This window comes from Rhizophagus irregularis, chromosome 18 (genome assembly GCF_026210795.1).
Source record: "Rhizophagus irregularis chromosome 18, complete sequence".
Taxonomy (NCBI): domain Eukaryota; kingdom Fungi; phylum Glomeromycota; class Glomeromycetes; order Glomerales; family Glomeraceae; genus Rhizophagus; species Rhizophagus irregularis.
In genome coordinates this window covers 2,555,991-2,568,621 of record NC_089446.1, presented here as the reverse complement: position 1 = coordinate 2,568,621, position 12,631 = coordinate 2,555,991, and the positions used below count along the sequence as shown (strand labels likewise).

Here is a 12,631-nt window from a genome sequence, read left to right as displayed (position 1 = left end):
AACAAGATTTAAACTTTCGAATCATTTGTATGCACGTAATCAGTGACATTCTGGTTTCAATGATCACAATTTATAAAATATAAACAAACTTGAAACAAAGGTAAAAAAGTAAATAAATAAAAAAGCATTAGAAGAAAATGGGAACTTGTACTAATGAAAATAATGGGATTTGAAATTTACAAATTTAGGAAAAAAAAATTTTTTTGTTTAATAGGTTAAAGAAAAAAAAAGATGTTTATAATTTATAAATATTTATACAAGAATTATTTATAGTTCAATATTTTTAATTTTTTTGTCAGTGTAAAATTTTCTCTGAATATTTGTTAATCAAAATGACGGGAAAGTTTTTAGTTGTCAAATTTTGTTACGAAAGAAGCGATTCACTTCACATTTCACAATCCTTGGCCACGAATTATGAGAAATCACGTAGATCATCACTTTCTAGCCTACGTTGTTTATACAGCAAAATTAAATTCTCATTTGACCCCAAAATCGTTTGAAAGCGTAATGTTATACAAATCAAATCATGAGTCTAAAAAATGAATAAATCTTGAATAGACAGACTTTTAAAGTAACGATCAATACCGAAATTTTAAACAAACTCTTAATAAGCACTGCAACGAAAATATCATGTTTATTAGTACCTCTCTGGTTATAGTTACAAAAGTTACACAGAATAAGAATTATTTGATAAATGTACAATAAAAATTTTTATTCAATCGAAGTTGCATTTAAGACTTTCTTATAACTCTTAGTTAAAAAATTCATTATTATAATATTTATTGTATTTGTACAATAGTTACAAACGAATATGTTGGATTGCAGGAACAAATTTTGGTAGAATATCATAAGCAAATTTTGCAATTTGACAATTTATCACTGCGAATCTATAGAAAATTTTTGCGCCGTTCTTGCCGGAGGGATGGTACTAGTGATGGGATTCCCATGGCATTTGCAGGAATTATCGGGATCTGTGCAAATTTTACATTAGTAATACAGTAGTAATACTGTACAAATCTCAGAAAATTCCGCGTAACGGTTAATTAATCCGGATTTCTGCCAATCCTCGGATAACGAATATCCGATAATTATCCGGATAAAATGACACAATAATCAAAATAAGCTAGTTTTGTCAAACGAATCAAATGAATAAATAAATTTAGTAGTGATTGGTCAGTAGTGATACTCAGATTATGCATTAACGGGTTTTTTCTCCGATTTTTTTTAACTATTTTTATGCAAAAATGTATCCGATAATTGTTTACTATTACACAACGGAATGGGTGAAATCAAAATCCTTAGTTTTACTAAAATCTAAAAAATCATAATAAATTCAAAGAATAAGGTTTGGTCATTTTACCTTTAACTAATTTCGTGATAGTTTAATATAGCATTGATTTTTAATTATGTGCATAAATTATTACTAAAATAGATAAATTACATATAAAAAAAGGAAGCTTTTGGTTTAGATTTTACAACACGACATCCCAAGTGTTGTATAAAATAATAACGATAGTATTAAACCGCAATTTTTTTTTTCATAGACTTCGTGTCAATTTTTTTATCTTGTCTTTTTTAAAAGTTTCTTTTCAATATAATGGAAAAGCTTGAACAATTCAAAAATATTGACCCTGTAATAGTGAATGAAGTAGATGAGTTACATTGTAAACTTATGCCTTCAGCAGAAAATATAGAAGGGTCCGGACCCAAGAAGATGGATAATACATTAGTAATCAAATTTATCGAAAAACTTAACCTTACGAAAATTTTTCCACCAGAGTATTCAGCGAATAAAATAATGGTCAAAGATTTGAATAAAGAAGGACTACCCAGAAGGTCGATGAACTGCTTTTTTGTCTTTAGGCATGTCGTTTATCTTGAAGTATTGGAACAAGGTCTCATAGAGGAAGTAAAAGATGGAGTATTTTTTACACAAGTCGTTAGTGAAATGTGGAAAAAATTGGGGGAGGAAGATCGTGAAAAATACAAGAAGCTCGCCACAGAAGTTAAAAATCTGCAAAATGAATACCATAAAGATAAAATCTATTGTAAAAACAAGCCAGCTGGTTCGATTTTCGTTGGTATGCATGACGGCAACTTTCGAGATACAGAACGTAAGTCAAAAAAAAGTACAACTAGAAAACAACCAAGAAAACCTAAAATTATCCAAAAAAATACCACGAATCAAGTAAATCAACAACTTATATATAATATTGATAATTTAGACTTTGAACGAATCATATATCCAAATTATGAATTTTCCGATCAGAATATTAATTACCACCATCCGTTAGATAATTTCTTTACTTGCCCGCAGGATATTAATATATATGAAATTTCAATTCCCAATGAAACATTCAATCTACAAGAATCGATTTTCTCATTTTTGTTAGATTGAATTGATAATTAAGATATTCACTAAAAACTCATTTTCAAATTTCTTTATCAATACATAAGCTTTTTATTATTTTCTTCTTTAGTTCATGAAATCAATTACACAGGCAATCTTGATAAACCTGAACCTTCAATATACCGGAGTTGGGTCTGGAACGGAGTATTATAGCACAATAATAGATTTATTTTCGATATATCGTATTTTTTCTAATGGAAGTATGAACGGATGAGTTTCAGTTATCGAGATCGCCTGTGTATATTATTACGCAATATGGTACATATTTTAACATCTATGAAAGCTATGCAATTTATTACTTTTATTACTACAAGCAATTATTGCAAGTAAAAAATAAAAAAAAATTTGCATTGTTTCAATCGTAACTAAACAATTGATCATCGTGTATTTCTTGTAATTTAATATGATCATTGCGTACCGAGCGAGTGATCACTAATTGATCATTAAGTTATTTGTATCCCAAATTTAATAATCGTGGCTCCAGTCTTTGAATTTTATTGAAATTTAAGAATTTTTGAAATATTACTTTTATTTCTATATCCTTTGCATATTTCTTCTTGTCTTTTTTGTTTAACGATTCTAATTTAATTAAGATCTGAAATTAATAGCCGTTTAGATAGTACGTGAATTCGTGAATTTTTTCACATTATATAATTAAATATTAAATAATAAGAGAAAGGTTTATTCTTTAAACGCACCACGATTTCATATCTTAATATGCATGGATTAATCTTTGAAGTCATTAAAAAATTAGATTAACTATAAGGTATTTGCGTTGCTTTTGAAATTTGTTACCAAAATTAGATAATAATTATTTGAAATCGTTCAGTGTAACGACTATAATTAAGTTGCCTTTCTTCTTGAATTATTTGTCTAGAGCGCGATTTATATATTTATTCCTATTATGACTTTCCATAAATACAAATTTTATTCATCTAACTCCTGAAAGTGATGTCGATCGTGTCAAATATTAAGCGCTTTTGAAAGAAGTACAGTACATTTAAACATTAGAACCAAATTATTGAATTTTTATTGAGAAGTTACTTTATTCTTAAATTTCAAAAAAGAAATATAATAACGATATTATAATATTGATGTAATACTGAAGTATTGTACATTTTAAAAATTTAGTACAAAAACAATTTGCATGTAACTTTTCGAATAACATTTTACTGCATGCAATCTGTGACGTTCGGCCCCAGTGATCGCAATTTACGAACATAAACAACTTGAAACAAAGGCGAAAAATAATGAATTTGTAATAATTTCTAGTAATGTAAATAATGAGATTTGGTTCTTGCTAAAAAATGACGAGAAAATCTTTAGATGGTGTAGCTACGTGAAATTATTAATTTTGGGGCGCAGTATTATATTTAATTTTAGAATTTACAATATAGTGCCGGTAAAAATTGATAATTCTGGCCAACGGTGATGATCACCCCCGGTGATTCGAAGTAAAAAACAAATTTTCTCTGTATTTTATTTGCTGCGGTCCGGAATGATCAACAAGTGGGTTATATAGGGGATTAAGATGGTCAATGATGGTAATAGTCAGGGTAATTACGTGCATTATTGAAATGATCCGCAATTATTATTTCATTTTAATTGATTTTTCTTTGTGATTAGAACGGGGGAATTATTATTTAATCGGTATTATTAATGGAAGCCCTTATTTAGAACTTAGTATAACATTAGGAGGTATAAATACCTTGAAACGGATAATAATTAGATTTTCACACTATCCTTTTAATTGGTCGATTCTTTTAACCTTTTTCTTATGATGAAAAGAGCCACTTTAATTATTATAATTAAGGGTATGTTGTAGTTACTAATAAGGGGAAATTATCGCAGTTTGATTTAGTAGTTTTAGTTAGGATTGTTTTGGAATTATTTCATTTTATTTTGTTATGAAACTCGGGATATATTGCATTTAATAAATTATATTAGCACAACATTTTAATTTAAAAAATGATACAGGCGATGTAGCTTGTGATGGCAAACATCCTTTTGGATGGGCACAAGTCCTACAGTGGTCAAATTTTGTTACGAAAGAAATGATTCATATCACAGTCCTTGAGGACAGAACTATGCATAGAAAAGAGAAATCGTGCAATAATTTCAGCCTACGTTATTTAAATGATATGTTTACAGCAAAATTAAGTTTTTTAACCTAAAATTGGTTTGAAAGGGTGGAAGCCCGAAATAGTACACATTAAAAAAAAATTTGGCTAAAAATTAAACTGATAATATTTTGTATTAGAAGCCTTGAATAGATTTAACACATGTTTTAGCAAGTAGTTAGTTAACTTTGCATGAAACATTATGAAAAGAGAAACGTTTCAAATCAAAAGAACTTTTTAAACTTTTCGTTAATGTATAAAAAAAAATGACAAATATTGTATGTTATCTAGTATGATTGAGAGACATGCATAATAATACATTTATAGTCACGCCATAGTTAGTTAAGCTTTATTAAAATCCCATCATGAGATCGTCGATCAATGATCACAAGATACGAATATTTAGTATAATCCTGGATTTCTCCCACATATTACTTCTCACGCCACCACAAATACCAAATAAACTAGCGTTAAAAGGAAATCTAAATTTAATTATTAAGCTAGTCCTGAGAAATTACAAACATCATTTTGTGTAAGTGCGCGATGAAATAATTGTTTGTTTCCTTCTAAGGTTCTGAATAAAGTTATGTAAAATTCGTATCCCACATCACAATTCACAAAGACCGTGATCTGTGATAATTAAATTCTAAAATATGACGGAACCAATAATTTAGATTAGCATATAAAATTTGAAATTTTTAATAACGGATTACATTGGAATTTACGTTAACAACCTAGTTTGATATTTTTTTTTTCTTCACGCTCGTTTTTCATCTTTATTTCATAAAAATATTAAATAATCTCCTCGTTAGATAGTGATATATGTAATATTGGCACCTTTTCTGATGCCAAGATCATCATAATACAGGCCAGGTAGGTGTTGATCGAACAACCAAACATATTCTAATTTTCGAATTTTTAGAATATTATAGACTTATAATAAAATTCGAGGTAAGTTTTTACTTTTTACTCTGTTACAATAACTAGTAATAACTTTTGCAATTACTTATAAACTTGCAGTTTTTACAACTTAACTTCTAGGAGCTATAATAAATATTTAGAAATAGATCTCGGAGAATTATCGATAAAGCTCAGTTAAACAAGTTAAGTTCATTAAATAAATCTCCGTCACTGATGGATCACTAAAACACAAAGAGATCTTAAAATTTTACAGAAACTATGAAACTATTTCTAGAAAATCAGTAACAACTTACGTTCAAACAAAATGATATGATAAAAAATTGTGCATGATATAACGTCTTCTTTAACATAAATGGTATGCTTAAAACCCCAGTCACGGCATATGAGTAGATAAAAACATTCGTGAAATTATTCACAGGAATATTTTTGAATTGCGAGAGAGACAAATATTAAAAATAATTATTAATTCTGAACCTTTATTTATATCTATTTATAATTATAATGAAAACAGAACTGGCTGTAATTCAAAAAAAAAAAAGATTGAAATCCAATTGCAAACGGGCGTTGCAAAATCCTTAAAAAACTAGTATACTTGAAGATTCGACAAATTCTATTTATTGTAATTATATGTTTTCTTTTTTAAATTCCTCTTTCTCTTTAATACCCTTTTCTTTTTCCGAAATTTCTTTCTTTCTGATTTAAACAAAAAATTATCAGCAGTATAGGAACAAGCGCATTGATTAATTGATCAAAATCATCTTGTTTAGGAACATATTCATTAGCAAAAGCTGAACCAGAGGACTGGAGAATAATTCCAAAGAGGATACGTTTTAAATGGTGCATTTTTTAAGTTTGTTAGGTATATATATATCAGCAGATATATTGTGCGAAGTTTCAGTATTTTAATAACAAACCCTTTGTATACTTCCCAAGTGTATACATAAACCGGTACGCTGTAGGGCGACATTAATTGTTCAAATTTTATCAAATCTACTAAAATTCATATTTCACTCACATAAATATCATATTTGATATTTTAATAAGATATGACATACACAAAATTGCACATTGTTAGTAAAAATTTAATCATTGGCTTACAGTGAAATTTTTTTTTTGGAATAACGAATCTAATAAATACTTGTTTATTCCATGGATATCGGGGATTTTTCTTAGATATGCTCATATGCAAGGCTCTCATTGTGTATTACGTACAGTATACCGATAGATTTTATATAGATTTTATACTTTTTTATAAAATCCATCGGTGTATACATAATACCGATGGACAAAAAAACTCTTATAACGGTTACTGGTGTGATTTTATAATCAAGATATATTATAGCTTCGGAATTTTTTACCCATATTAGCAAAGTTGTGGGTCTGCACAATTTGAAATAACAGATCGTTAAGTTAATGATCGGTTACCTAACATCGGTTAATTTGGTTAGCAGTTTGAGTAAAATATGACTGTTTTTTTAAATCAAGTTTTTAAAAAGTACTTACGACGACGGGAGTTACATAAATGTTACATACATAATATCGTCATACGACCCAATAATTATGATTTCCGGTTATTTATTCATTTATTTATACAAATTTCGCCAATTAAAAATTCAATTAAGATTTCTTATTTTGGACTGAAGGGAGATGTTTCGCTGAAAGGATGTTTTGCTGAAAGGACGTTTCACCGAAAATGCATTTTATCCTATTTCACCGAATCCACTTTTCATCATTTTTTATAAAAAATATTCATCGCGCAATGAAAATAAAAAATAAATTATTTTTAGTGATCTTTTTTTTTCCAGGATATTATCACTTTAACATTCAAGTAACTGATATTAATTGTTAAGCAATAAATGAATAACTTTATTTTCCTGAAAACATTTATTCAGTAAAAATAGATTAATATATTATAAATAACAACGAATAAAAATCATCTACAGTCAACTCTCGATATACCGAAGTCGCCGTTCAAGACTAAAACTTCGGTATATAGTGATCTTCGGTATATCAAATTTTTTTATATACCGAAGTTTATATAATTTTTTTAGAAAACTTCGTTATATTAAGATTAAAATCATGTGACTTTATTATACTATGAAAATCGTTACATATTTTACGTTTAACAAATTTTACAAATCACTTGTTGCTAATCCAATTATCTAACGTTCATATCTTTTAAAGAAGCTAAAGCAGCTAAATATTTAACTTCAAAGTAACGTTAATACTGAAAAATAAAAATGAGAGAATAAAGTTGCGAAAGTTACGCAAATTAAACATCATTTGATCATATGATTTTGATCTTCGGTATAACGAACTTATTTTTATTATATACTATTATAAACGGTAAAAATGAAAACTTCGGTATAATGTTATATAAAATTTTATAGTAAAATCGGTATATCAAAAAATTTTAATTATTAATGAAAATGGTTATACAAAAATCTTCGGTATATGGTGATCTTCGGTATATCGTGGCTTCGGTATATCGAGAGTATACTGTAGTTCAAATCTAGAAAAGATTTCTATTTAGAATAAATTAACAAAATGGAATAAGTAATTTTTCGGCGGAATGTTCATTCAGAAAAATATCCATTCGACGAAATGTCCATTCGGCAAAATGGTTTCAGCGAAACGGGTTTCGGCGAAAAGTCCCGATACTCTTATTTTGTATTATACCAGTTAGCATTTTTTTTAATTTTACTACTGTAATTTGAAATTAATTATTAATTCCGGCCAACATTATGAATTGATTTTAATTTCTGAAAGTCGCACTTTTTATCACGTGAGAGTGAATTAAGTAAAATTTCAAGAGAAAATAAATTTTTTTTCGAATTTAAATAATATTATTCTTTTTTGCTCACGATACGGCATTATATTTGGGAGCGTTTCGTCATAGTATCCTCACTATCCTGCATAACAGAACGTACCTATATTTAATTTGGAACAATCATATAACAAATGCCTTTTTCTATTTTAGGACAAAATTAGTATGATTAGTATGAAATTAGCCATTTAACATACATAATAACCATTATTTGATGATCTAAAAAATCTTTCATTGTTTGCTTTGAATTATTATTATAATATTATATCGTCATTTATAAAGTTCAAGTATAAAATTGATTATTACCGACTTACGTTAATCAGATTCATTGTAAATTTGTATATTGTTTTTTTTTTCACGCCAAAATATCAACAGATTATTAATATTTGTCATCGCAAATTATTTTTCGGAGATCACCAATGAATTTTAACCTTTATACATATACAATATTCATGTGTACATTCAAAATGATCAAATAAACAAAGCTAATTACAAATTGAAATAATAAATATAACAACAAATACTTAAAACAACAATGAAATCCGATCCATTATCATATAGGGTAATTTTCTTAATAAAAAAGATAAGCAGCAGATTTTCACATTTATTATTAATTCTTTTCTTCTTAGTGCGAATAAAATGATAAGCAGCAGATTACAATTTGATCCCTTTTTATTTCCACGCACTAAATTCCACATATACGAATTCTTTCTCCGTGCTCCTTTTTTTTTGATAAATGTCGATTTCCCTTAAATAAAAGTCTTTAATTAAAGGAAAAAATCTTTTTAATATCACAATATCACATGAAAAAAAAAATTAAAGTAATGTATGTCACAACAACTTTAAACTACATATGATTGTGATGATACACTTTTTTTTTAAAAAAATTGATCTACGGAATATTAGTTGAACATTTAATTTAATAATAGAAACATTCTTTGCATAGAACCTTCTTTTTCGCACGTACCATGACCCGGAAACAAATAATTTTCTTTTATAAAAAAAAAATAATTGATTATTTTCTGTTACATTGTGATTATTATTTGTTTTTGTTTTTGTTTTATTATTATTATTATTTAATTGTTAGATGAAACAAGGAGAAACAAAAAAAGAAATTGAATACCGAGTATTTAAATAAATTTTATTTACTAAAAAATAACACGATATGTATTTATTGAGTCTAAGAAAATTCTTTGGAATTGCTTATTTTGGTTAAAAATCCAAAAATGTATAGGATCTACATATTCTTTTTCAATGATTTTGAGAAATCTTCGATAGAAATCTCCCACAGAAATTTCTCATAGAAATCTAGTAAACAAAATAAAATCAAACCAGGCGCAACAGATTATGTAAAATTTGTTTATTTATTTATTTGCATTTATGTAATCTTTAGGTTTTTTTTCTGAATTCTATTAGGAAATGCAAAATTTCCATTTCCCTACGTTCACTTAGAGAATTCTTTTTAATGTACTGTATGATCATATATATTTTTAGTTAAATAATGAGGAAAAAAAAAAGCTCTTGGCATTAATTTTTGATGTAATAATAATCTCTGAAAAAACTTTAATCATTAATTCATTATTCATCACAACGTACGATAACATACTGAAAAAAGTTTTAATTTTCGATCATATATTTATTACTACATGTATAGGTTTTATCAGATGACCACATATTAGTATATATTTTCAACCGATTATATATATGTAATATACTGTAAATTTCGGAAATAAAAAACATGATTGGATTATCAAACAATGATGTACAAAGAAAATAGATGACCAAAGTTTAGGTAGAATCATGGGAGAGTAATAAAAAAATGCCCATTAAAAGAAAAAACAATACATTGCCTTATCATCACAATAACACAACTATTATTGAAAAAATAGAGTTTTGTTTGTGTATCTCGTTACATAATTTGCGATCATATATGCCTTAATCCTATTAGCTTATCAATGAAGAGATGTTTTTAGTATGATTGTTGTGACATCAAAAAAAAAAATAATAATAATAATAAGTAATTAATAAATAGATATGGTAATATAATAAATAGTTTCCATCTTCTATATAGATAATTATGTAAATGTTTTATGTAAATGTTTACGTTTCAAAAAAAAAAAAAAAAAAAAAAAAAGAAAGGAAAGAAAGAAAAAATGTGCGTCGTTTGACAATAGTAGAATTATTCTGAAACATCATTTTTTTAATTTTACTTACGTTTTCTGTTAAATCTTTAACGGTACTACGGTAGCGATGAAATAATATATCTTCGACATGGAAATGTAAATGTAATATAAAAATAGTAAAATAGGGGAGTTTTGCAAAATATGATAAATAATTGAGTTTTCTTTTAAGAAATCGAAAATTCGATGATCTGATTTTCTTGATAGAATTATTCGATGATCTTTATTTCTTGGTAGAAATATTGCTTATCCAATCAAAATTTTCAGTTTAGCCAACCCTATGTATAAAATTTAGCACGTGTTTATCGGACATTATAAATGATTTGCGTTACTAATACAGTCACATGTATAAGGGTAGTGACAGTAAATTCCATTTCCAAAAATCAACATATAGTCACGGAAATACTATTTACTATAATAAAAGTTTCATAAAAGTTTCACCAAACGTGTCCCCCCGTGTTAACAACTAATTATACATATATATCTATTCGTGAATGATATAATATATCTATGTATATGTATAATTATTATAATTTGCATTCGAAATAAAGGATAGTGCAATAACTCAGAGATACTTGACTCTGGACATTTTTTTGTTATCATAACATTTTATATGGAAACACGAAGCTCGAAAATGAAATTTTAGAAACACAATTATTAATAAGCAAAAGAGTTGATATTATTAATATTATTGGGATTTTATCCTTCCTTTGATGATTGGCGCGGAATCACCTGATTATATGCATAGGATTAGCCACATAATGAAATGCGCATATTGTTACAAGCCTCCAATACTATTTGGGGTTTAGTGTGTACTTTACATACTTGTGTTTTGTATTCCTACGTTTTCGTCTTTAGAATGTTTATTAAATGCATTATCTTGTCGGAATTTGAAATTTAGATTAGTTAGCGCTTTTTCGTTTATTATTACTACTATGTCATTATGACAAATGATAGTGATTTTGTTATCACGTAAAATATATTCGGGTAATTCTTATAATAACATGGCTCATTTTCTTTGAATACAAGCCATGGAAAATTGACTCCGAGCGCCAACGGTGTATTGTTTCCGTTAATTCCAATTAGAAAACACGCCGCCAAGCATGTTTGATGATCGTTGTGGCTAATTATTCATTGATAATCATTGTAATTAAAAATTAACTAAAATTGGAATAATTTTGTCGACTCCGATAATAAAAGTTTTATCTTTTTTTTATCATGAAAAAAAAAAAACAAAGATCGTATGAAAATTATTATTATTCAATTCTTCTTGTCGTCCATTTATATTACAAAGTGGAAGAATTAACATGTTTATTTTTATTTTAACAATAATAAAAAAAAAAAAATTATTTTCCGAGTAAAAAAAAAATAATTAATTAATTAAACCTTCTTATATTTACAAAAACTCGAAAATTTTATTTTTTTAAACACAATTATAAATTTAGAAAGTTTTTGAATTGAATTCTGCACGTATGATTGGTTATCGCAAACCGTTTTGTTTAGTAGAGAAAATTTAAGGAGTTTTTATATTTTGCACACATGTAATTTCATAGTGACCACATATTCAATGCTTCGTATTGGTACATTTAGTTTTAGCGGTGGGGGAATACTACACATAAGAGGATAGACACCACACAATATCGCTTTACGACAAATGTAATTAATTTAATTAATTATAAACAAAAGAAGAAAATTTTAAAATTAAAAGCTATACGTAGACCATATTAATCCGTTCCGTTTCGTCTAGGAAAAATTTAACGTAAAATGATAAATTTATGTGGAAATATATATATATATATATATATTTTCACGGCTTAATAAACGCTTGGCTTTTATATTTCCCCTTAAATAATAATATTATTTCGGAATATCATTTCGGAATTTTATCTCGGAATTCCGGCTTGGCATATTAAATAGATTATTATTTAGAAAATACTTTTAGGCAATTTGACAAAAAAAAAAAATATGTATAATGAATTAATGATTGAACACATGTTTTAATTAATAATAAAAATTCTCCGCTTTCAAACGGAACTTAACAGTTAAAAATAAGAAAGTTTATCTTATTATAAATGGATTATCCTTTCGGCCGGAATAAAAATGAATTATCGAATTATCAGTTTTCATTATTGAGATGATACCATTAATTATTTTAATTCGACAAAAATTTTTT

The 12,631-nt window shown here is 26.9% G+C and overlaps 1 protein-coding gene across 2 annotated transcripts; it reads left to right on the top strand.

Moving 5' to 3' along the window:
• Positions 1–1,597: 1,597 nt before the first annotated feature.
• On the top strand, positions 1,598–2,398 carry OCT59_010195 (uncharacterized protein; the record flags this gene model as incomplete). Of its 2 annotated transcripts, none has more annotated exons than XM_025311746.2 (1): positions 1,598–2,398. In XM_025311746.2, one exon carries the CDS (start codon positions 1,598–1,600, stop codon positions 2,396–2,398), a length of 801 nt encoding a protein of 266 aa, XP_025168632.2. The 2 variants fall into 2 exon arrangements, with proteins under 2 accessions (XP_025168632.2, XP_066000470.1); XM_066132865.1 differs by having other exon boundaries at positions 1,949–2,398.
• Between the last annotated feature and the right edge of the window lie 10,233 nt (positions 2,399–12,631).